The following is a 26,348-nucleotide window of genomic DNA, read 5'->3' on the forward strand; positions in this document are numbered from 1 at the left end:
CGCAATGACATCGGGATGCGCACCCAATGTCTTGTGCGATTTCATGCATTGACAGGTCGGGCTCTTGCCAGTTCAAACCATATAAAATTCTGGCTCTTGAACCTTTGAGGTCCTTTTATGGGCAGCACGGTAGCACAAGTGGATAGCACAGTGGCTTCACAGCGCCAGGGTCCCAGGTTCGATTCCCCGCTGGGTCACTGTCTGTGCGGAGTCTGCAGGTTCTCCCCGTGTCTGCGTGGGTTTCCTCCCACAGTCCAAAGACGTGCAGGTTAGGTGGATTGACCATGCTAAATTGCCCTTAGTGTCCAAAAAGGTGAAGAGGGGTTATTGGGTTACTGGGATAGGGTGGAAGTGAGGGCTTAAGTGGGTCGGTGCAGACCCGACGGGCCGAATGGCCTCCTTCTGCACAGTATGTTCTATGTTCTATGTGTGGTATAGGTACACCTACAGTGCTATTAGGGAGGGAGATCCAGGATTTTGAACCAGTGACAGTGAAGGAACGGAGATATATTTCCAAGTCAGAACGTCAACCTTGAGCTTTGTCCTTTGGTGGCCATTTCCGGGGAATCAGACTCACCGGTGCTGTGGACGGGGGTAAAGGCGGATGTTCTCGCCTTTGCCTCGTTAATAGCCTGGAGGCGAGTTCGGCTTGGGTGGAGGTCCCCTTCTCTGCCCAGTGCCTCGGTCTGGTTGGGGGAACCTCATGGAATTTTTGTATTGACGGTCAAATACTCCATTGGGGGCAGGTTTAGAGGTTCTATCTGAGACAGCAGCCACTCATTTACTTTTTTAAAGAGCTAGTCACTGTCAGTTATTGGGAGAATGGGGGTTAGCTTACAGTTGTTTTTTTTTTGGATGTGTTCTAAATTGTTGGTCGTGTTTCTTTTACATTATAACCTGTGGCATCCATTTTTATATGGTTATATTGTTAAAAATTAAAAATCTTTAATCAAAATATTTTGAAAAGGAATGGTGTGTAGCTTTGCTGATTGTCCATTTTTCATGTGTATTCCCGTCCCACATTCAAAGCGGTGATCAGGACCTTTCTTACTTTCCACATTTTGCTATTTTCTGCTTGTGAAAGTGAAGCCAATCAGATTCAAGTGCACCAAAACACTTGCAAATAGAATGTCACACAGAAATGTGACACCAAATGTATGCGTACATGTATAAACGCACATGCATGCACACTTGGACATCTCCTGTAATAATGGGCCGACCCTCTGAGGAGTGGCAATCACCATTGGATCGCCAGAATGCTTCTTTTTACTTACCCTTACTGGTGTCGCATCTTTTCTGGCCAGACGTCCGACCCAGGCCTGCAACACAGCTGCTATGGCAACAGCAGTGTCAGGGGAAGCCACACCCCATACTTACAGCATTAGCTACTGTGAAGTAGTGAGCTTACCTGTCCCAGCCGCTTTGATAGGAGAGAAGGTAAGTGGATAGGATGGATCAGGGAGAAGGGGGTCAGGTAATGGTGCAAGAGCCCTTCCTGTTGATTCCCATATTTCCCATTTTATTTTGTGGTTATCATTTTGATCTATGGATATTTAATGGACATATACCTTTAAGTCGAGCAGAGGAAGTGAAGAACCAAAAGTTTCAAAATAGTACACTCTGCTATTGGAGAACCCAGACTTTATGGCACCCGAGAGATCGGAGGGATTTGATTTGATGCGTTGGCTGGTAGCCAATGGATTGGCCAAAGACCGTATTCTACCCGGCAACAGGCAGTGATTGTGTTCAGCCAGGTGGGAGTTTTCAGAGGACCCAGAGAACACTCCGGGACGTTGAGAGAAGAAGCTGTGAGTTTCTCTCTCTCTCTTTCCCTCTCTCTCTCTCCCTCTCTCTTTCTGAAACAAAGGTTTCCTGCCTGCTGTTTCTGAGACTGCAGAGAAGTTTCGAGATCCTGATGAATCTAGATAGAAAACTATTACAGACTAAAAGCAAAGATCTCATCCAACGGGAGGCCTAGACTGAAGAAACATGCACTGGAAAAGGTCCATCTGAAGCAGAGAGTTTTATTCTTTTACTTTTCATTTTATTCTTTCTTATACTCCTCATTCCCTTCTGTGTTTGTCTGTCCTGTGTGTGCGTAGAGGGTTGGGTGAATTAAAGAAGGCAGGTTAAAAATTAGATATTGGTCAACCATTTATATTTGCTGCCTATTTAATTATAGTTATTGTTATTAATAAAAATTAATTGTGCTTAAATGTACCAACTTGGTGACTGTTGTTATTGGGCAGCCAAAAACCAAAGACTTTGGGTATTCTTTTTACAATTTTTCCCATTAAGGGACAATTTAGCATGGCCAATCCACCTACCTTGCACATCTTTGGGTTGTGGGAGTGAGACCCACGCAGACATGGGGAGAATGTGCAAACTCCACACGGACAGTGACCCAGGGACGGGATCGAACCTCGATCCACAGCTAACTACTGCTCCACCGTGCCGCCCTCTACTTTGGGTATTTTCTAAGAATTAATAGTTAATTTCAAGTGTGTTGTGATTGCCAGTCAAGTGGGGCTGGAATTGTTTGTGCACTAGATCGGAGTATCGTAACATAATTTGTGGGCTCAGTTCCGTGATCTTTGGAAGAGTACAGGAAGAAGTCTTACAACATCAGGTTAAAGTCCTACAGGTTTGTTTGGAATCACTAGCTTTTGGAGTGCAGCTCCTTCATCACTCACCTGATGAAGGAGCTGCGCTCTGAAAGCTAGTGATTCTAAAAAACCTGTAGGATTGTAACCTGGTGTTGTAAGGCTTCTTACTGTGCCCACCTCAGTCCAACGCCAGCATCTCCACATCTTTGGAAGAATAGACAGTGGTGTTTGGGATAATAATTAGAGAGGCACCAGGTTTGCAACAGTATAACAGGATGGCTCTGCAAGCTGCTAAGGGTTGTTAGTAAGGAATGAAGTTAAATCGATAGCAAGGAACAATATAGGATCAGAAGGCATAGAATCTCTGTGGGTAGAGTTGAGGAATTGCAAAGGTAAAAAGACCCTGATGGGAATTATGTACAGGCCCCCTAGCAGTAGTCAGGATGTGGGGTAGAAAATAAATCAGGAGATAGAGAAGGCATGTAAAAAAGGCAATATTACAATAATCATGGGGGACTTCAATATGCAGGTGGTCTGGGAAAATCAGGTTGGCAGTGGATCCCAAGAAAAGGAATTTGTGGAATGTTTAAGAGATGGTTTTTTGGAGCAGCTTGTGGTAGAGCCCACTAGGAAACAGGCAATTCTGGATTTGGTGATGTGTAATGAGGCAGACTTGATTAGGGAACTAAAGGTGAAGGAACCCTGAGGGAACAGTGACCACAATATGATAGAATTTATCCTGCAGTTTGAGGGGGAGAAGCTGCAATCAGATTTAACGGTATTATAATTAAGTAAGGGGAATGACAAAGACATGAGGGAGGAACTGGCCAGAATTGATTGGAAAAGGAACCTAGCAGGGAAGACAATGGAACAGCAATGGCAGGAGTTTTTGGGGGTTATTCGGGAGGCACAGCAGAAATTCATCCCGAGGAGGAGGAATCATACGAAGGGGAGGACAAGGCATCCATGGTTGACGAGGTAAGTCAAGGACATCATAAAAGCAAAAGAAAAAGCGTACAAAGTGGCGAGGATTAGTGAGAAGCCAGAGGATTGGGAAGCCTTTAAAAGCGATCAGAGGACAACAAAAAAAGCAATAAGGGGAGAGAAGATGAAATATGAGTGCAAGCTAGCTAGTAATATAAAAGAAGATAGGAAGAGTTTTTTCAATATATAAAAGGTAAGAGAGAGACAAAAATAGACATTGGACTCACATCACCAAACACAGAACTATTGAACAATCGAACACAACACAGTCCAACTCCCTAATATACCGAGATACATTTGCACTTGATAGGTCATTTTCCCATGCAGTTGGCAGTGCCTCCCAACTTGGTGTCTCACACTATATAAAATACCTTCCCAACTATCAGTTGCCAATTGAAACAAGTTAAAGCACTGCAAAACAATGAAGGGAAATATTGCCAATTAATGAAGTACAAATACTTCAAATTTAAAGTTAGAATAGTTGGAAGGGGGAATGAACTTATGCGAATCGTAAACTACAATGTGAAAAATATTTGGGCACTTTGACCAAATTTTGGTCATTCATTTTCCTCACAAACATTATTTTGTTGCTGTTTAATAAAATCACTGAAGCCCCTATTTAATAAAATGGGAAAATTCTATGACACTAAACCTTGCCTTACAGACAGATATAAGGAGAGTTTATAGCTTGCGATATTATTGAGACAATAGTAAGGGTATCTTACAATGGGACCTTAGGTACGAGAATTTGGGTTTCTTATCGTGCATTTTCTATGGGGCTATGAATGCCCACAGAGTTCCAAAATGGTACACTTGCATTTCTGTGTGCTGAACTGGACCGGGTGCCATTTGGTGAGGGCATCAGTGTGCGTGTACTAAACGTCTGCCCAAACTTTGCATGGCAGACACAGCATGAGGTTAATGAGTGTATTAAAATTTCCAGCTAATACCCTCTGTTAACTTTACCCCAGCTGAACACACATTGAGCTGCTGGAAGGATCCCACGTCCAGCACTATTTTAACTAATTACAGCTTAGATTCTGGTTGATTTATTTGGAATTTTCCGATGATCGTCTAAGTGGTTTGGGCTTCTTAGAAGTTATTTCAATTTGCAAAAGTACAGGCAAATGGTGTGGCAGCTTCTGAAGGACATTTTGCTGATTTCCAGGCTTCCACAGAAACTAGATGCAGGAGTAGATACGCCTCCTGGAAGACAGCATGACATGAAGGATAAATAAAGGCCACACAAAGCACAAGCAGCTGCTGGAAGAGCGAGACGGAGGAGGGCTGGAAGGGGGAGAAGGAGGAGGGTGGGTTATCAGTGGGAAGATGAATCTGCCAGGGTTCTCAGGGAGCAATTCTCCAACCTGAATGGTGGGTGGGTTGTGGAGCAGTTTGGTGGCCCTCCAGTGACAGAAACCTCTATGATTATTGGCAATGGGGGCCCAACTGGTTCAAGCAAGCACGCTTCCAGGGCCTGCAGTGAGAGGCCTGAGCCTCCTGAGGCATTGGTGCTCATGCATGTTGAGAGAGCTGATCCCCTCTCTGCGTGTCGAACCTATGTCGGAGATCCCACCTCTTTGGTGCTGGCTCTCTGTGTCCATTCCCTTTGATCTGTGGAATGGCATGTGGCTGAGGAGAAGGTGGTATTGGTGTTGGTGGTATTGGTGTTGCTGTTCCACTTGCTCCACATCAGAGATTCAAAGAGGAGCGCCATAAAACTGTAGTGAAAAAGTGGTAGCAGAGAAGGTGAGTGAAGTGCAAGCCAGACAAAGTGACTGAAAATAAGTTGTCAGTCCACCTGTCAAACGCTAAAAGTGCTCAGCGCGAAAGTGTGCTGCGAATCGCAGACTCTACCTGGCCATGGCTGCAGTTCTTCAGTTTCACTGATCAAATGCTTCGCTGCTTGTCAGTTTCACTGAAGAAGCATTCTCCGCTGTTCACTCACCTTGGTGACCTTGGCGAGCTGCTGACAGTTCAGGAAATAGACCCACCCGCCGTTAAATCAAGAATCCTTGGTGAAGTCAGAATTTCTTAACATTTTTGAACATTTAAATGCTTGATCCAACAACTGCCACGAGGGGGGTCACAGATAGAATCATAGAATTTACAGTGCAGAAGAAGGCCAATTGGCCCATCGGGTCTGCGCTGGCCCTTGGAAAGAGTGCCCTACGCCTCCACCCAATCCATGTAACCCAGTAACCCCACTTGACCTTTTGGACACGAAGGCGCAAATTAGCATGGTCAATCCACCTAACCTGCACATCTTTGGACTGTGGGAGGAAACCAGAGCACCCGGAGGAAACCCACGCAGACACGTAGAGAAAGTGCAAACTCCACACAGACAGTCACCCAAGGCCATAATTGAACCAGGGTCCCTGGAGCTGTGAAGCAGCAGTGTTAGCCACTGTGCCGCCCCGGGGTGTGGTGGTGCTGGTGGGGGCGGGGGCGGGTGCACCCCATAAGCTTGCAAACCCACCCGGTTGAAACCTGATGAAGGGTGCACGGCGTCAGCATCTTGGCCTAACAGCATTTTCAGAGGCTTTAATTCGCCTGCCAATGGCTGTAAAAATTGATCTCCCCCCACTTGAGGATTATTTTCCCAATTTGCTTTGTATCATCAGCAAACTGAAATATATCCCTTGGTGACAAAGAGATCTGAAGACCATAACCAAATAAAGTATCATTTATATGAAAGTACACAAATTTGCAAGTTGATGCAGTGAAATCTGCATTCGATCTCCAAGGAATGTAGAGGCTGTAAATGCCTCTAAATTAAATCAATGAGAGCTCATTCTGAGCCATTGATGGAATAACATCCCATAAAAGGAAGTTTACTGAAAAATCATAACTTTAGAGCCAGATCTGGATTATGTTGGCAACATTCTGTTTAACTTATTATTTTGCCTCTCCAGTCGGCAATGTTTTAGGTGCGGTGAATGCATTCACCATTGAAAAGTCAGACATCTCGATTGAATTGTTTCTTTTCCTCAGGGGATGAATCATCGACTGCAGTAATTGTGCACCTCCTCTGAAAATTCCTTAGCAGAAGAATGCTGAGCAAAACATTATCAAGTAAAACGAACTCTGGGCAGGATTCTCTGTTTCTGCATGTTGACGCCAACGAAGAATCCGTGGACTTTCACGCCAGAAAAATCGGCGCCAAACCCGCACTGATTCTGCTACCGGTGAGGGGCTAACATCAGCGCCGCGTGGAAGACCATCGAATCCCACGCACAATGGTACGGGAATTGCCGGGTCCATGATGGACACGCGCAGGGCTGCAGCCGAGCATAAACAGACACCCTCCCAGGACACACACACTGACCGCGGCCGAAAAGATGGGACAGTTGTGCTGGAGCACCCGTGCAGTTGATGGGACGGCTGGGGCCAGAGGGCACTCAGGGGGGTGCCTCAGGGGGGTCACCTATACAATCCAGGGCACCAGGTTTAAAGCGGACTTCAGCGGGATGCACAGCTGTCTTGTCGGCTGTGGTAATGGTGTTGCGTACCTGTCAACCCCGACCCCACAACCCACCTCCTGGCCACGCCCCACTACTCCCACCAGCCCTGGGAGAAGCCCCCCGGCCTGGCTGTCGGCGATGTATGGCGATGTATAGACACTGTCCCTATGCCCCTCTCTCTCTCTCTCAGCAGCCATCACACCATGTTCACGATTTGTGAGAGCACACGTGGACCGCGCCGTCGGGAGCTCGGCGGAGAATCGTGGGTGTGCCCGCTAATGATATGTGAAGGTGTTGCAACTGCGCGCGACGTGCATCACATTAACGCCAAGGAGGCAGAGTATCGCACGCCCCAATTTCGGCGCCGGCTAACTGAGAATCTCTCTATATTTAGATGGTCATAGGAGCAGCTGTCCCATGCTAAATTGTGAGTGAAAGATGATGATGTCGGGTTCTGAGGAATATTTGAAGCTTGCAGCACAAGCTTTCACCAATGAAGGCAATATTACCTCTCTTAATTGGTGATTGCTTATTCAGGTCATTCACTTGCTGGGGAAGGCAAGGACAAATGTTAAACGTTTAAAAATAATTTTTTGTTCACTTATGGGATATGGGCATGGCTGGCCAGACCAGCATTTGCTTCCCTTCCCCAATTGCCCTTGAGAAGGTGGTGGTGAGCTGCCTTCTTGAACTGTTGCAGTCCCTGTGGTGTAATGACACTCATTGCCCTGTTAGGAAGGGGGTCCCAGGATTTTGACCCAGTGACAATGACGGAACGGCAATGTATTTTCAAGTCAGGATGGAGGGGAACGTCCAACACATACCTGGTGATGTTCCCAGGTATCTGCAACCCTGGTCTTCTAGATAGTGGCAGTCATGAGTTTGGAACGTGCTGCCTAAGGAGCCTTGGTGAGCTGCTGCAGTGCATCTTGTCGATGGTACACACAGCTGCTTCTGTGCGTCAGTGGTACAAACAAATGTTTGTGGAAGGGCTGCCTTGGTACAAGGAGTAAAGGTTTGTGGAAGGGCTGCCTATCAAGCAGAGCTGCTTTGTCTTGGATGGTGCCGAGCTTCTTGAGTATTGTTGGAGTTGCACTCATCAAAGCAAGTGGGCACTCCTGACTTGTGCCATGTAGATTGTGGGCAGGCTATGAGGAGTCAGGAGGCGAGTTACTTGCCGCAGTATTCCTACCCTCTGACATGCTCTTGTAGCTGTAGTATTTATAGGGCTAGTCCAGTTAAGTTTCTGGTCAATGGTAACTCCTGGGATGCTGAGTCTTCAAGAAGAGTCAAACGGACTCAAAACACTAGCTCTGTGCCTCTCTCCACAGATGCTGCCAGACCTCCTGAGTTTTTCCAGCATTTTCAGTATTTATTTTAAACACCTAGCAGCCAGTTGATGAAGGAGGAGACCTGGGGCGTCATTCTCCAACCCCCCGCCGGGTTGGAGAATGGCCGTAGGCCGCCGTGAATCCCGCCCCCGCCCCCGCCGAAGTCTCCGGTACCGGAGATTGGGCGGGACCGGGAATCGGGCCGCGCCGGTTGGCGGGACCCCCCGCTGGATTCTCCGGCCCGGATGGGCCGAAGTCCTGCCCAGAAATTGCCTGTCCCGCCGGCGTAAATCAAACCTGGTATTTACCGGCGGGACCAGGCGGCGTGGGCGTGCTCCGGGGTCCTGGGGGGGGGGGGGGGAGCGCGGGGCGATCTGACCCAGGGGGGTGCCCCCACGGTGGCCTGGCCCGCGATCGGGGCCCACCGATCCGCGGGCGGGCCTGTGCCGTGGGGGCACTCTTTCCCTTCCGCCTCCGCTACGGCCTCCACCATGGCGGAGGCGGAAGAGACTCTCCCCACTGCGCATGCACGGGAAACTGACAGCGGCCGCTGATGCTCCCGCGCATGCGCCGGGAAACTGTCAGCGGCTGCTGACGCTCCCGCGCATGCGCCGCATTTCCGCGCCAGCTGGCGGGGCAACAAACGCCATTTCCGCCAGCTGGCGGGGGGAACTCCCTCCGGCGTCGGCCTAGCCCCTCAATGTTGGGGCTAGGCCGCCAAAGATGCGGAGCATTCCGCACCTTTGGGCCGGCGCGATGCCCGTCTGATTGGCGCCGTGTTTGGCGCCAGTCGGCGGACATCGCGCCGTTGGGGGAGAATTTCGCCCCAGACGTCATAGCACCAGTGCCAATAATGTCCCTTCATTTGTGCCCAGCTGGTTGTCTAATGAATGTCCTCTGCCTGTATATCCTTACTCTTATTTTGTACAACTAACATCAAAGAGCTGTTTGAAGACGTATTCGTGATAAAGATGAGTGACAATTCTGGAATCCATCTGGGTGAGCACCTGCGTCTAACAGAATTGTTGCATAATGAAGAACATTTGGAGTCTGTAAAATGTCCACCAACAGTGAAACTATGCTAGCATTTTCAGGAAGTTGGACTGTCCTGGCAATGGAACCAGTTAGTCATCATTTGCTGGTGGGTGAGCTTTACAGAATTTAATGATATGTATCAAACCTTTTCGGTAAGTGACCATGGGCCTTCCTGCCCCAGGTATTCAAATTATTGGTCTTCTTGGATACAAACAGGGTTCTTCCCAGTCTGTCATCTGCTCTTCAACAAATAGCCGACTTTGAAAGCAGACCAAGGCAGGCCAGCAGCACGGTTCAATTCCCGTACCAGCCTCCCCAAACAGGCGCCGGAATGTGGCGACTAGGGGCTTTTCACCGTAACTTCATTTGAAGCCTACTTGTGACAATAAACGATTTTCATTTCATTTCATTTCACTACCAGTGACAAAACCAAGATAGTGCAAATCTAGAGACCTCACCTCTGGGATTCCGTGAAATTTAGAGGCTGAGTTTTATCTGCGTGCAGCACTCCTGACAGAACTCGAAAAGGGGGTGACACTTTTGTTATCATGGCAGGAGCCGGCATCCACACAATTCATTAAGAAATTTAAAGGGCTGGTGGCGGGCCTGTGAGTCACGGGAAAATGCCTGGCAGGGTGGGTCTCCATTGGAGCATCCTGCCATCGGGTTACTTTTCAGTAAATCTGGGTTTACTATAAAAGCAGACATGCTCTGCAAGAAAGCTATAGGTTGCACATCTGTTCGCTTTGCAGTTTACTCCATTTTTGCTCTCATAAACTTCAGAACCATTAGCTGCCTGTGAACTTCACCCCCATCACCCCCCCCCCCCCACCCCCCCCCCCCCCACCCCCCCCCCCCCCCCCACCACCTTATTAAAATCCATTATCCTCTGACACCCTTCCCCCTACACCCCAGAAATTATGTCGTAGCCAACAATATATCGAAGCAAGGAAGTAGAGCGGTCCCACAGTTCAGTGATGTCTCCCTGCAGATTCTCCTACAGGCTGTCAGGGAATGGGGGAAGGAGTTATTTCTGACCAATGGCAAAGAAGATGGCCTGATGAAGATTGCACAGGGGGTTAACAACCATGGGGGTCCACCAACGATCCTGGCTCCAGTGCAGGAAACAGGTCAACAACCTCCTTAGATCCTGTTGGATAAGTGGCCCATTGGCATGGGGTTATCTTTCACGTGGGCATCAGGCTGTGTATTTGTGAAAGTGAGCAGCTAGGCTAGGCAGGTGTGATTAGCCTCAGCACCACCTGGTACTTGAGGCTACAGCGAGTGACAGCTTGGCTTAAGTATGTCATTCAACCTTCACTTTCTCCCTCAGGATAGAGACACATAATCAGAAAGAGAGGGTGAATACGGCCCGAAGAGTGCCTGATTTGAGGGTCCTCATGCCTGCTGAAGAGGGAACACTCCATATTGCTGGAGAAAAGGGAGGGTGATCCATAGCTGACAGTGAGGCTGAACTGTGCTTCTTTTTGCTCTCCTTCACAATTTCCTGGAATCCAGACCCTCCAGGACCTATTTCTTTGGTCGGAGCTTGAAGATTTACTGAAACAATTTAAAATCATTTCTATGGTACATCATAGTGAAGGAGTGAAAATAGAAGCTTCAAGCCAAGAATTTGTTGGGGTCATAGATGTGAGGCACAGCGGTGATGGACTGTTCAAATCTTATTCTATAACAATGCTGAAACCATGAAGTAATTCTGCCGTGAAGACCGAAGTGTGGGTGTGAAAAGATTCCTCCTCCCTTGCTGGTAACTAGAATGTGGAAACAGCAGATGGGACTCAGCAAAACAAAATGCATTCGGGAATCTTCCTGTCAACATTCCCAATGACCCTTCTGAAACTGAGTGCGAGCTCAAGGTTTTTATGCGTTATTTTCCCAAGAGATATCTAGAATGTTAATTTTTACCAATCCATGGTTAAGAATGTTGTGGGGTAAAAGAGGAATTTCTCAGATCCATTTATTTTACATTTGCTGAATATTTGTCCTCACAATGGATCGCTTCATATATTTTCCAACTTCAGCTATGGGGGAGGACCCAAACCTCTACAGGGTCTCTCGTGTAACTGCTGGTGGAGAACCACAAAACATGTTGAAATCCTGTTTCACCAACTGACAAGAGGCTTCCAGATTGCTGGGGAGTTGACCTTATGTTCTGTCAAGTCTATCACCGAATAGGCCGAACAAACCCACTCATTCCCAGGAACCTATGGAGGTAAGCAAAGTGCACCTTTGTGGGAGGGGGGTTACGGCTTCTACAACTCTTTTTCGATTAGGTCCTTTCCAGATTTAGGTTGCTCCGTTGGAGCTGAGTATAACGACCCAGGGTGGTGTAACCATGCCCTGAAGGCGCTCATGACCTTCTTTCTGCAATTAGCGACGGCTCCTGGCCCAGCAAAGTTTCAGTGAGTTAATCCACATAAAGTTCGTCAGCTTTTGAAAATTCTCATTTATTCCCAGGATGTTGGCGGCTGGCATTCGTTGCTCATCTCCAGTCGTCATGAGGGGGCTGGACAGAGTAGACCGGGAGAAACTTATCCCAAAAGGATCAAGAACGAGAGGGATGCAGATTTAAAGACACTTACGAAACAAACAAGCGCTGTGTGAGAAAAATCTTTTTCACACGGCGAGTGGTTGGGGTCTGGAATGCACTGCCTGGAAGTGTGGTGGAGGCAGGTTCAATTGAAGCATTCAAGAGGCCGTTTGATGATTAATTGAATACAAATAATGTGTAGGGGTGCTGAGAAAATGCAGGGGAATGGCACTAAGTCATAACGCTCATTTTGGAGAGCTGGTACAGACCCAAATGGCCGAATGGTCTCATTCTGCACTAGTAGCAATTCTGTGATTCAGTAAGAAAGAGCTGGTGGGACTTCGTCTTGAGGAAGTGCAGTTCTAAAGGGGCATGAATGAACCATTTGCGTTTTCTCTTCACAATCACTTCTGTTGAGACCAGTCCTGTTACTGTATTAGTAATCCTAAAGCCTGGGCTCACTAAGGTTACATCCCACCATAAAAATTTGGGAATTTGAATAGGGCCTAAAACATATGGTAATAAAAAGACTGGTCTCAATAGACGTGACAGTGGAGATGTTCAATTTGATCATTATTTTCTCTGGCCTAATAAAGTACGTAAAGTCGCCGCAGTCCCAGATGACCATAGTCTGATTTCCCCTTTTGAGAAGGAGAGCTGACTGGTGGTGATTTAATCTGAGGGTCATCACATCTCAGGTGAGGGGCAAGGTTGAGAAGGAGGGGCCTTCATGAATAACTTCAGCCAGTACAGGAATTGAACCCAAGCTGCTGGCCTCGCTCGGCATCATGAACCAGCTGCCCATCCAACTGAGCTGAACCGGCCCTAAGTAGGCCTCTGGCCTAATACCTGCAGTTTAGGCTCTGTGATCCGACACTCTATTGATTGCATTGGTTGGACACGTTTTGCCACCTGTGCACAGGTATACTTCATGCCCTCGCAATGGGTCTCCTGCCCTTTCTTTCTTGGCCATTAGTTTAGGCCAATCCTTCCAAAAGCTGAAAGCTTGCTTGAACCCACTCACCTTCATTTGGCAGCATTGCATTAATTTGCAGCCATAAGGCTGTCAGCTCGGGACATATGTGACATTCTGTGCGACCCCCCCTTTATCTCGCTCCCTGCGCAGGGAACAAATTTCACCGGTGTTTATGATCTGACCATGCACCTCAGACTTTTGCACATGGTCTTGGTGTCTTTTCAATACATTTTCCAACTGAACAAACAAGTAACTGAACAAGTGCTGCTGGCAGAAGGAAAATAAGCTGGGAAGCATTTTGAGGCCCAGTACAAGACTTTGGAAAAACATGTTCGATTCCCTCATGTAAGACCCTCCCCAAAAAATTGCAAGAAGGGATCTATCTTGGTTGTTTTTCTCCAGTGCATGACAGATCACCCAATGGTATTTGTAGGAGGAGGAAATGAAGTAGAATATTTAGTTTAGAGGAATGTTGACTTCAAAGGAATTTGAGAGCACCAAGTAGGGAAAATGGCAAATTAAACGATGTGTAACTTTCACCACGGCCAGCATTCCAACACAGCTTCTGTCATTAACTTTCACATTTCAGAAGAAGCAGGAGAATGGTTTGGCAAATTGCTTTCCTTGTACTTCATTAAGAATCCTCCATTACATTGAGACAATTCTCAGGTAAAATGATTTACACTCACCAAAAAAGGAAATGGAGGCTGGATGAATTTCAAAACTGAGATCTTCTTTTGGGGAGGGGTATTATGGGATACGGGAGCAACGCGAGTGAATGGAGTTAAGATGCAGATCAATCACGAATGACTTGAATGGCCGAGTAGGCTCGAGGGCCTCCCGACTTACTCCTGTTCCACTAATGTCAAAAATGTTGGGGGTGATTCCCCAATATTGAGCCCAAGTGTTCGCGCCGTCATGAACGCCGGCGCGTTTCACGACGGCGCGAACCGGGCCCGGGTACGACGGATTCTGGGGGCCAGCACGGCACTGGAGCGGTTCACGTCGCTCCAGCCTCCTTACGCGGCGCCCTCAACGCATGCGCAGTTGGGCCGCGCCAACCTGCGCATGCGCGGGGGACTTCTTACGCGCGCCTGCCCCGACCCAACATGGGGCCAGTGTTCAAGGGCCGGCCGCGCCATAAAGTAGGCCCTGGGGGGGGGGGGGAGAGAGGCCGGCCCACCGATCGCGGGCCAGACCCCATCAGAGGGCCCCCCCCCCCGGTGAAGGAGCCCCCCCCCAGGCCACCCCCCGACTGTTGCCGCAGAGTTCCCGCCAGCAGTGACCAAGGGTGAACGGTGCCGGCGGGACTCTGTCGTATCGGCGCGGCTGCTCTGCCCATCCGGGCTGGAGAATCAGCGGTTCCGCCGATTCCAGCGGCCCGCGGCGCACCAAACGCGCCGGCGCAAATGGCGCCGATTCTCCGCACCTCGGAGAATCGCGCGCCAGCGTCGGGACGTCGTGGCGCGGTTGTGGCGATTCTCCGGCCCGGCACGGGGCTTGGAGAATCGCCCCCATTAGGTTTGCCGCAGCAACAACTTGTATTTATTTATTTATCAACGCAATAATATCCCCCAAGGCGCTTCACAGGAGTGTTGCAAAGCAAAATTTGACACGGAGCTGCGCAAGGTGATATCAGGGCTTATGTAAGTTTACAATGAAACACAATATTGTCGGAATATCTGGGTTGTTCCTGTACAGGCAAAGTGAAAACGTGAAAGTCGCCAGAGTCCCAGATGACCATAGACTGCTCACTCCCTTTTTGAGAGAGAGATTTGACTGCAGGTGACTTAACCTGAGGGTCACCACTCCTCAGGCAAAGTGAAGAAGGCGTGGCCTTCAGGAATAACCTCAAGTCGGTATGGGAATAGTACTAAAGTAACAGCCAAGTATCAGTGAGTTAATCCACGTAAAATCTCCAGTTTTTAAACTTCTTATTCATTCCCAGGATGTGGCATTGTTGGCATGGCTGGCATCCTTTGTTTATCTCTAGTCGTCTTGATGGGGCTGTACAGAGAAGATAGGGAGAAACTGTTCCCGCGCGTAAAAGTATAACAATAATCTTTATTGTCACAACTAGGCTTACATTAGCACTGCAATGAAGTTACTGTGAAAAGCCCCTAGTCGCCACATTCCGGTGCCTGTTCGGGGACACAGAGGGAGAATTCAGAATGTCCAAATTACCTAACAACACGTCTTTCGGGACTTGTGGGAGGAAACCGGAACACCCGGAGGAAACTCACGCAGACATGGGGGCAACGTGCAGACTCCGCACAGACAGTGACCCAAACCGGGAATCGAACCTGGGACCCTGGAGCTGTGAAGCAACAGTGCTAACCACTGTGCTACCATGCCCCTCCCACTGTGCTACCGTGCCGTCCATCAAGAATGCGAGAGCACAGATTTACAATGATTCGGTCTGGAGTGCACTGCCCTGGAATTGTGGAGGCAGGTTCAATCGAGGCCCTCAAGAGGACATCAGATGATTATGTGAATAGCAATAATGTGCAGGGGTACAGGGAGAAGGCAGGGATTTTCCTGTTATTATCTTGAAGACTTCAGTTAGATCACCCCTTAACCTTTGAAATTCTAGAGAAAACAGGCCGAATTTGTATAATCTTTCTTCATAATTAACCCCCTACAGTCCAGGTATCATTTTTGTAAACCTACGTTGCACTCCCTCCAAGGCCAAAATATCCTTTCTAAGGTGTGGTGCCCAGAACTGCTCACAATACTCCAAGTGGGGTCTAACCAGGGTCTAATTAAACTGCAGCATCATGTCTGTGCCCTTATATTCCAGTCCTCTAGATATTAAGGCCAGCATTCCATTAATTTTGATTACCTTCTGCACTTTTTTGTGGCATTTTAAAGGTCTATGTACCTGAACGCCCAGGTCTCTTTCGACATCCACTGAATTTAACTTCATATCATCTAGAAAGTACTCTGATCTATCCTTTTTGGTCCAAAATGGTTAAACCTCACACTTGCTTACATTGAAATCCATTGTCCACAGTTTTGTCCATTCACCTAGTCTATCAATATCCCTTTGTAATTTTCTGCTGTCTTCTACACTGTTAACTGATGGAATCATTCATTACCAAAAAATAAAACAAAAGGAGAGTGCAATAAGTGGATCCGAGGCAAAGGATCTTCACGTTACCTTTAAATTATTTTTGAACATAGACCTGGAGCAAGTATTGCTTATTAGTCTGTGTGCGTGTGTTTTTCAGCATGATTTGCCCGAAGTTGTTCAAACGGTGCAAGATTGAGGAATTTCAGATGCAAATTAGACCCAATGTAAATTGAGTTTACTGCAGCTTTTCATGCTGGTTTAACAAAGAATCACGACAAGCCCTGCCCAAAATTTGGCCAAAGCCTCAGATCAAATTACTCTCCATGATGAGTTTTTAATAATTGCCTCAAATTTCTTTCCTTTCAGGTGAACCTTTTGTGGGCCTATGAAGAGTCTCTTAAAACTAAACTAGTTCTTTTGGGCATCAGGACACAAATAGGTGTAGTGATCTGTACATCTGCACATGCACCAGGGACTACTGCACAGATGTAACAGCCACAGCATCACTAGAGGGCATCATCAGAGATGGGTATAAAATGTCCGACCCAAGGGAGGACCCGCCTCTTTTAGAAGCACGGGGCTGGTGAGCAGCAGCACACAGAGACAGCTCAGCATAGGCAGTTTACCTTAGTTTCACTGGTGATACCTCTTGACTGTATTACATCTAATTGGGCTCTGGAAACAGAACCAACCTTCTGAATAAAGTATTTGTGTTAACTGGAAGTCTACAATCTTTATTCAGACTTAGGGAATTACATATGGTACCAAGAGTGATTTCAGCAAGCTAGCTAGACACCAGCAAGAGAAGAGAACTTAAACCAGACATTCGACCACGGAAGGCCTCGCAGCATTCGGACCCTTCGGATAACAATCGGCACGATGGACCCAATCCAAGCTCCACGCCTGCTCAAGACCACTGGTAATATGCATTCCAATTGGAAACTTTTTATACAACAGTTCAATCTATATCTAGAAGCTAAGGATCTGACCTCAACGTCTGATGCCAGGAAGATAGCCTTGCGCTTATCCCTGGCAGGGCCGCAGGCATTAGAAATATATAATTCCTTTACCTACCTGGAAGGGGAGGTCAAGGGCAAGCTGGAAATAATCATCAAAAAATTTGAAACCCACTGTCAATCTGAAGTCAATGAGATATTGGAAAGATTCAAGTTCACCAGGCGTTTACAAAAACTGGGAGAAACTTTCAGCAGTTTTGTAACTGATTTAAAATTACTAGCTCAATCCTGCAACTTTGAAAACCTCCGTGACTCCCTCATCAGAGACCAGATAGTCAATGGCATATCTGATGAGGGACTCAGAAAATCTTTATTAAAACGAAAAGACCTAACCCTAGAAATGGCCATGCAAAGATGCTATACTCATGAAAAAAGTAAAGAAGAGTATGAGGAATTTACTTACTGGGACCAAGGCCATCACCACGAGGTGGCCCAGGCTTCCAGAAGGCGCTCCTCTAGTGGCAATTCCGCGCGCGCGAACCTGGATGCAGGCCACACGCATGCGCAGTTCTCCCGAAGATTCGACACGGAAGAAAGGCCTACTGCGCATGCGCGAGCATCATGACCTGTCCCCGCTGCGGACACGACCACTTAAAAGGGCAATGTCCAGCTTCTGGCAAACAATGTTTAAAGTGTGGCAAACTATTGGGCAGCACGGTAGCATTGTGGATAGCACAGTTGCTTCACAGCTCCAGGGTCCCACGTTCGATTCCAGCTTGGGTCACTGTCTGTGTGGAGTCTGCACATCCTCCCCGTGTGTGCGTGGGTTTCCTCCGGGTGCTCCGGTTTCCTCCCACAGTCCAAAGATGTGCAGGTTAGGTGGACTGGCCATGATAAATTGCCCTTAGTGTCCAAAATTGCCCTTAGTGTTGGGTGAGGTTACTGGGTTATGGGGATAGGGTGGAGGTGTGGACCTTGGGCAGGGTGCTCTTTCCAAGAGCCGGTGCAGACTCGATGGGCCGAATGGCCTCCTTCTGCACTGTAAATTCTATGAAATCTATTCTATGAAATACAACCACTTTGCCTCACAGTGCAGAGCTGCACTGCAAATGAAGACCACAAGACAGAAACACATGAACTTCAACATAAAAAGCATAGACTCAACGGAGCACAAAAAAACAATGATGAGTATTTCTCGGACGAGGACAACCTCGCTTGCGACAACTCGCTTGTCGTGGACACGATCGAGACAATTGAGGAACATGACGCAACAATCGCCACGCCTCACCCGGTCAACAGCATTGATTCCAGCAGTGAATGGACTGCGACTGTGCAAGTCAATGACTTTCCATTAGTCTTCAAACTTGACACTGGGGCCTAAGCTAACCTCCTCACTAGCAAGGATCTCCATTCGATTCCAGGAGACCAGGAAATAATACTCGCTGCATGTCAGCTGAAGGACTACAATGGCAATCAGATCGCCTCAAAGGGATCATGCCATCTCCGGGTGGACAACAAAACGATCCGCAAGAGCTACGATTCGAGATTGTAGACAACAATAAATCATCATTATTAGGCGCTCAGGCCTGCAAAGATTTGCGGCTGGTACAACGCATCAACATGCACACCCAGGATCCATCCAGCCTGGAAGCTGAAATCCACAGCATGCTACAAGAATACCCCAATGTATTTAAAGGCATGGGCAACCTACCCTGCCAATACAAAATCATGCTGAAGACAGACGCCAAACCCGCCATTCAGCTGCCCAGGAGGGTTCCAACTCCACTGCGGGAGAAGTTGAAAGCGGAACTCGACAGACTGCAGTCACATGGTGTAATATCGCAAGTCACGCAGCCAATTGACTGAGTCAGCTCTCTTGTCTGTGTTAAGAAACCTTCTGGAAGTCTTCGCATATGTATAGACCCGAAGGACCTGAACCAGAACATTCGCCGGGAAAACTACCCCATCCCCAAGCGTGAAGAGATCACGTCTGAGATGGTGAATGCTCGTATCTTCACTAAACTCGACGCCTCCCAGGGGTTTTGGCAGATACAGCTCGTTGACTCAATCAGATTGCTGTGCACGTTCAACACGCCATTTGGCCGTTTCTGCTTCAATCGCATGCCCCCCGGCATTATCACTGCGTCAGAGATCTTCCACAGGATAATGGAGCAAATGACGGAGGGCATTGAGGGTGTCAGATTCTATGTGGATGACATCATCTTATGGTCCACCACTGAAGAAGAACACCTCTGTCGTCTGAAGAAGATGTTTCAGAGGATTCATAAATACGGTTTGAAACTGAACCAGGCAAAATGCACATTTGCGCAGGGGTCTGTAACCTTTTTGGGTGACACCATATCATCTCAGGGTGTCAGCCCTGATGAGGCGAAAATCATTGCAATATGGACCATGAAGACGCCACACGACAAGAAGGCGGTGCTACGATTTCTGGGCTTCGTCAACTTCCTCGGCGGGTTCATCCCAAACCTGTCCGCACGGCCGGCAGCTTTACGCCATTTCCTACGAAAGACCATTGAGTTTGAGTGGACACAACGTCACCAGAATGAATGGGTGGATCTCAAACAGCAACTAATGAGGGCACCGACCCTTGCTTTTTTTGATGCAACCAGACCTACCAAGATCTCCACTGATGCCAGCCAGGACGGGATTGGTGCCATTCTCCTCCGACAGGACGACTAGTTTGACTGGGTCCCGGTGGCATACGCGAACAGGGCTATGACCGCAACTGAGTGCAGATATGCACAAATCGAAAAAGAATGTCTCGGACTCCTCACTGGGATTCTGAAGTTCCACGACTACGTGTACGGCCTGCCCACGTTCATAGTAGAAACAGACCACAGACTGTTGGTCCATATCATAGACAAGGATCTGAATGACATGACACCTCGTCTGCAGCGCATCATGATGAAGCTGCGAAGGTATGATTTCAACCTAGTATACACCCTGGGAAGAGACCTTGCCATTGCCGACGCACTGTCCCAATCCATTGGCACTGACAGTGCACCACCAGCCCCCGTCAGAGGAATCGAGGCCCAAACACAGTTATGCATGGAGAATTTGCTTGCTTCGGATGAGAAGCTTTAGTACAGGGCTAAATCGCTGGCTTTGAAAGCAGACCAAGGCAGGCCAGCAGCATGGTTCAATTCCTGTAACAGCCTCCCCGAACAGGCGCCGGGATGTGGCGACTAGGGGCTTTTCACAGTAACTTAATTGAAGCCTACTTGTGACAATAAGCGATTTTCACTAATCCAACAGGAGACGCAACCTTACGGAGAGTGCTGCACCTACTCCAGCACGGTTGGACGAGGGGACAATGTCCACAATTTCAGAATGTCAAGTCAGAACTGATTGAAGTTGACGGCCTGCTGCTACGCATTGCGCAGATTGTGATTCTGGCCACTCTCCTCGCCGAGATGCTACGTAAGATTCATGAAGGCCACCTAGGAATTGAGAATTGCAAAAGGCGAGCACGACAGGCTGTGTACTGGCCCGGCATGAATCAAGACATAATGGACATGGTCATGACATGTGACATCTGTCAAAGACATCAACCCGCACAGTGCAAAGAACCACTGCAACAACACAAACTCACAATGGCACCGTGGACAAAAGTGGGCATTGACCAATTTCATGCCGCAGGGCATGATTACGTCCTGATCATGGACTATTACTCAAACTATCCGGAGGTACTGAAACTCCCTGATCTCACGTCTTCATCTGTCATCAAGATGTGCCAGGAAATAGCCTCGCGACATGGAATCCTGCGTGTGGTGATGTCGGATAATGGTCCCTGCTTCGTGAGCTGGGAATGGAAAGAGTTCTCAGACAGCTACAGCTTTCGGCATGTAACATCCAGTCCGCGCTACCCACAGTCAAATGGGAAAGTGGAAAAAGGTGTCCACATCGTTAAACGACTCATTAGCAAGGCAACAGATTCACGCTCGGACATCTATCTAGCGCTGTTATCCTGCCGAGCAACCCCATTGAGCTCAGGACTGTCGGCAGCGCAGATGCTCTTCGGCAGAGACATACGGACAACCCTACCGGCGATACAATTCCGAGACCCCGACAATGCTCTGGTCCTCGACAAAATGCGGGTACTACGGTCCAATCAAAAACAATAATACGATCGACATGTGATCCCACTCAAGCCACTGACAATAGATGACACCATCAGAATCAGGGACCCAGAAGGCGGATGGTCTGAGCCAGCCACGGTGATCAGGCAGGAGGAACCGCGGTCCTACATTGTCAAATCGTCAGCGGGAGTACTTTTTCGCCGTAACCGCCGGGATCTGTTAGTGATTCGACCTACAACGCCGGTGTTTCCCACACTGGACTTGACCGAGTCCATTTTTCCACAGGACGTTCCTCGCCACACAATGCCAGACAGTACTCTTGATGACATCAAACCATCATCCCTACCACCACCGTTAAGACGCTCCAGCAGAAGCTGTAAGGCACCCGACCGGCTAGATTTGTAACGACACTTCAACACACGCACAAGGCGAATATGGACATTTCTCACAACACAGTTAATTGCTTCTGTATTACTTTTATCATTTTCACAGTGTGCAGATTTCCATATTCTCACCATTTGTTATGTATAGTTTTCTTGAGTCCAGTATAGAAAACATGTCAAATAAAAGGGGGGGGGGATGTAGTGATCTGTACACCTGCACATACACCAGGGACTACAGCACAGATGTAACAGCCCCAACATCACTAGACGGCAATATAATGCTTATATTTTTGTGATTAACAAATTTTTAGCTACATTAAAAGAACTGTGTCAGGTAACTACATTTAAATATCAGGAATAGCTTTTGTGGGCCGTGAGGTCACCAGAGAATGTAACAACGTGGCTACCTAAGAGGTCACGTGGCGGGAGCGCAGGAGTTATCCAGGGATCTTGGGCAGTTCACAAGTACTACATGTAGCTGGCCTTGATGTTGGTCATTTAAGGAACCCAGAATATTCTACAACCTTTAATCCAAAATATTTTTAAAAACTTTGAGTAGAAACTTGAAGCGGTGAGGGGAGGAGAGGGGTGAGGGGAGGAGGGGGGTGGGGGAAGAAAATATTAAAAAATGACTGACTCATAGAATCCCTACAGTGCAGAAGGAGGCCCTTCGGCCTATCGAGTCTGCACCGGCTCTTTGAAAGACCACCCTACCAAGGCCCATTCCCCATCCAATTCATGCAACCACACCGTAAGGGGGAATTTAGCATGGTCAATCCACCTAACATTTTTCTTTCTTTTTTAATATTTAAAGTACCCAATTCATTAATTGTTTCCAATTAAGGATCAATTTAGCGTGGCCAATCCACCTGCCCTGCACATCTTTGGGTTGTGGGTGTAAGAACCACGCAGACACGGGGAGAATGTGCAAACTCCACACGGACAGTGACCTGAGGCCTGGATCGATCCCGATCCTCGGCGCCATGAGGCAGCAGTGCTAACCACTGTGCCACTGTGCCGTCCCAATCCATCTAACGTGCACATTTTGGACTGTGGGAGCAAATCGGAAACACACAGAGGAAACTCACGCAGACACGGGGAGCATGTGTAAACTCCCCACAGACAGTCACCCGAAGTCGGAATCGAACCCAGGTCCCTGGCACTGTTTGGCAGCAGTGCTAACCACTGTGACACCGTGCCGCCTTTTGCACCTACTTACCAATTGCATCTAAAGCAGAGTCTCTACCATATCATACTTCTGTGGGAGGCACGGTGGCGCAATGGTTGGCAGCGCTCCTTCACACTGCCAGGACCTGGGTTCGATCCCGGCCTTGGATGACTGTCCGTGGGGAGTTTGCACGTCCTCCCTTTGACTGCGTGGGTTTCCTCCGGGTGCTCCGGTTTCTTCCCACAGTCCAAAGATGTGCAAGTTAGGTGGTTTGGCCATGTTAAACTGCCCATTAATGTCCAAAGATGTGCAGATTAGAAGAGGTTACGGGAAGTGGGCCTTGGTAGTGTGCTCTTTCAGAGGGTTAGTGCAGACTCGATGGGCTGAATGGTCTTCTTCTGCACTGTACGGATTTTATGACTTATTCTAAGTAAGTCTTAAAGCGTCAGAATGAAAAAGGCAGCAGTTAATTAATAATCCATCCTTCATTGAGTAATTTAAGAACCTGCTACTGAAGTATAAAAGAGGAAATGAAATCACATTGGACGCTACGTTATGTGGAGTACAGTAGAAGTGTCATAATAAAATGTGGGGGAGGGGAGATTTCTCCTCAATTTGACCACTTTTCCTTTGCTATATTACAATTAGAGGATACTCGCTGTTAACTGAATGCAGATTGTACGATAAAATGTAAAGCCAGATCTGTTACATTCCCAGAGTTTAACATGTGATGTTTTACTACAGCAGAGAAATATCTCAAATGGGCCCAACTCTAAAGTTTTTAGTATGGTGTTACCTGCAGAATGTAACCACGGATGTAATCCTGAAGCGTCCATCCCAGAGAATGTAAGATCTGGAGTACTTCTTCCTGCTTGAGTACGCTAAACAGACGGTCCAACAGGATTTTGAGGCGGATGGGAATGGCCTGGGTACCATAGAGCATTAGGCTACTAATGTCAAACACAACGTTGGACTGGACAATCTCCACCTGACTTTGTTGATAGAGATGATTCACGCGTAGTTTATCCAGGGCTGCAAGGAAAAAAAATATTGGCATTTGCACATTTGTATATTGATGTTGGTCTTGCACTAGGAAGAATCGAAAGAACAAGAAAAAAAAACAGCTGAGGCTTTGAAATGTGTAGTTCAGCCATGCATCATTTTACAAAGCAACCTACAATATATCGAATACATTACTCCCATCAGAATTATTACTCGACTTTAAAGGTTTATAATAGCCAAATCTTTATCTCTACAGTCAATATTTCTATTTATATGAAATGAAAATGCAGGCTATTTACTGAAATGCCTTTAAAAAGCGTTCCTCTTTAATACAATACAAAATCCTCACTTTGTGAAGATATTCAAAGATTTCTCACACCACCTATTTCAATTGTTCGTCCCAACCTTGTCATGAGCGCCATTCACATCCTCTTATCAGCAATACTGAGGACTAAGGTTACAGCAGAAGTTCTGGAAAAACCACTGCAGAAATCTGGGGCTGGATTCTCCACTCCTGCGGCTAAGTGCCGGCTCGAACAGGGAATCCGTGGGAGGTTTATGTGAAAAGAATCAGCGCGAACCCCTCACTGATTCCGTTACCGGCGAGGGGTTAGCACCGGCGGCGACTGAGAGTCCCGCCTCCCTTGCCGAAAAAGGCCGGAGAATGGCTGGGTTCTGGACCGTGCATACGCACGGCCGTGCGCGGATCCAACCCATCATCCGTGATCCCACAGCCCATCCCCAGGCCACCTCCTGCCAGTCCCCCCAACCCTTGCAGATGTCCCTCTGGCCAGCGACACGGATTCCGTCTGAGTGTGGCGGCGTTGGACACGTTCCGCAGCTGCCACACCGGATTCACGATTTGTGTGACCACACGTGTCCCACGCCAGCGGGAACTCGGCCCATTGGGGCCGGCCAATGAGGGTCAACGGCATTGCGACTGTGTGCGGCGTGCGTCATGATGATGCCATTTTGGAGGAGCTGCCAGGCGTCAAACCGGCGCTGGCCTCGCTTTCGGCATCGGAGCCCATTCTCCGCCCGACCGCCGAACATGATTTTGGCGTCGGGCAACGGAGAATCCACCCGTAATTGAACCCGGGATCCTGGAGCTGTGAGGCAGCAGTGCTAACCACTGTGCCACCGTGCCGCCCTATGCTTGGAGGAAATAACATTTGGACTTCCACATCTAGCTCTTCAGATCATACATAGAAACATACATAGAAAATAGAAGCAGGAGGAGGCCATTTGGCCCTTCAAGCCTGCTCCGCCATTCATTATTATCATGGCTGATCATCAAGTTCAACACCCTGATCCTGCCTCTCCCCCCCCCGATATACCTTGATCTCTTTAGCCCCAAGAGCTACTTGAGATTACACAATGTTTTCGCCACAACGTTTTGTGGGAGTGAAATCCACAGATTCGCCACTCTCTGGTTGAAGACATTTTTCCTCACCCTCAGCCCAAAATGTTTCCCCACCTTATCCTCTATGATCCCTAATTCTGGACACTCCCACCATCAGGAACATTTCTTTCTGAATCTACCCTGTCTATTCCTGTTAGAATTTTATCACCCAAGATAAAATCTTCTAGATAAGATCTTCTTGAACAGGATGCCTGATGATAATATTCATAATGATGATGATTAAACATTTGGGGAAGCCACGGCAATGAAGGAATAACCAAAAAAATATTCAACTAGCCTATAAGCCCATGGGGGAATTCCACGTTTCTGGTGATAGTTTTCACACAGCCATCTTTCAATAGCACCATACTGGCTGGAAGGAGTATACACATCAACATTCACTCCCCCACACGCAGTGCTGACTACAGGGCAACATCCCCCACACGCAGTGCTGACTACAGGGCAACATCCCCCACACGCAGTGCTGACTACAGGGCAACACTGGCTATATTAATCAGGCCACTTCAAATATCAGGAAGCAATCTCACTCAAATACAAACCGAGAATTGATTTACAGCAACCCTCTTCACTGCATCTCCAATGTGCTTTTGAGTTCTCGGAAGGCCAGCGTCAGCTTTCACTGCAGCTAACCTGCCCCAACATTAGGGATGTGACTTTATATAGAACCCCCCCCCCCCACCCCAGTTAAGTGGAGGAGGGGACCATTCAGGTATTATGCCTGTGCCAAAACTTGCTAATTATTGTTTTCTATAAAAATACTTATTTATCCAATTTTGCACGGCTTTTGCTTCCATGTTTCTTTCTGATCTAATCGCTGCCGCCACACGTGTTGCTTTTGTCTCATCTGTGCCATTTTCTGATTCCCATTAAATCTGCAGCTTAAAAACAGAACATTGTCTGTTCACCTTGCTCTAGCTCTTCCTGTTTCGGGAATACATCAACGGTAATCCTTTTTTTTCTCCTGTGCTCTGCTTTCATGTAAAAGTTTGCTTCGATCATTTGACTTAATTTAAGTTTCTTTACAGTACCATAGAACTTAGAGCACAGAAGCTGGTCATTCAAGTGATCGGGCATTGCTAGTCTTTAATCGAATTTGTGTTCAATGCCAAACATTGTCCAGGATCTTTAATCACTGGGTGGTTGTCATGTGACAGGCGCACCAGTTAGAGGAGAAACAGCTGAGACGCTGACCAGAGAAAACCCAGGTGGGGTTCCTTCTACCTCCTTCGTTCTCCAACCCACCTTGACAGTCTAAATCGCTGTTTGCTGACTGTGACCACCCAGCAATATCCT

The 26,348-nt window shown here is 47.8% G+C and overlaps 1 protein-coding gene across 1 annotated transcript in view; it reads right to left on the reverse strand.

The window, feature by feature from the left end:
- Positions 1–26,348, reverse strand: part of bnc1 (basonuclin zinc finger protein 1) — a 120,066-nt gene that overhangs the window by 32,641 nt on the left and 61,077 nt on the right. Inside the window, exon 3 of the mRNA XM_072468730.1 lies at positions 23,427–23,662. Coding sequence (XP_072324831.1) covers positions 23,427–23,662 — 236 coding nt within the window. The remainder of the gene's footprint in view (positions 1–23,426; positions 23,663–26,348) is intronic.

Source organism: Scyliorhinus torazame, chromosome 12, assembly GCF_047496885.1.
Source record: "Scyliorhinus torazame isolate Kashiwa2021f chromosome 12, sScyTor2.1, whole genome shotgun sequence".
NCBI lineage: Eukaryota > Metazoa > Chordata > Chondrichthyes > Carcharhiniformes > Scyliorhinidae > Scyliorhinus > Scyliorhinus torazame.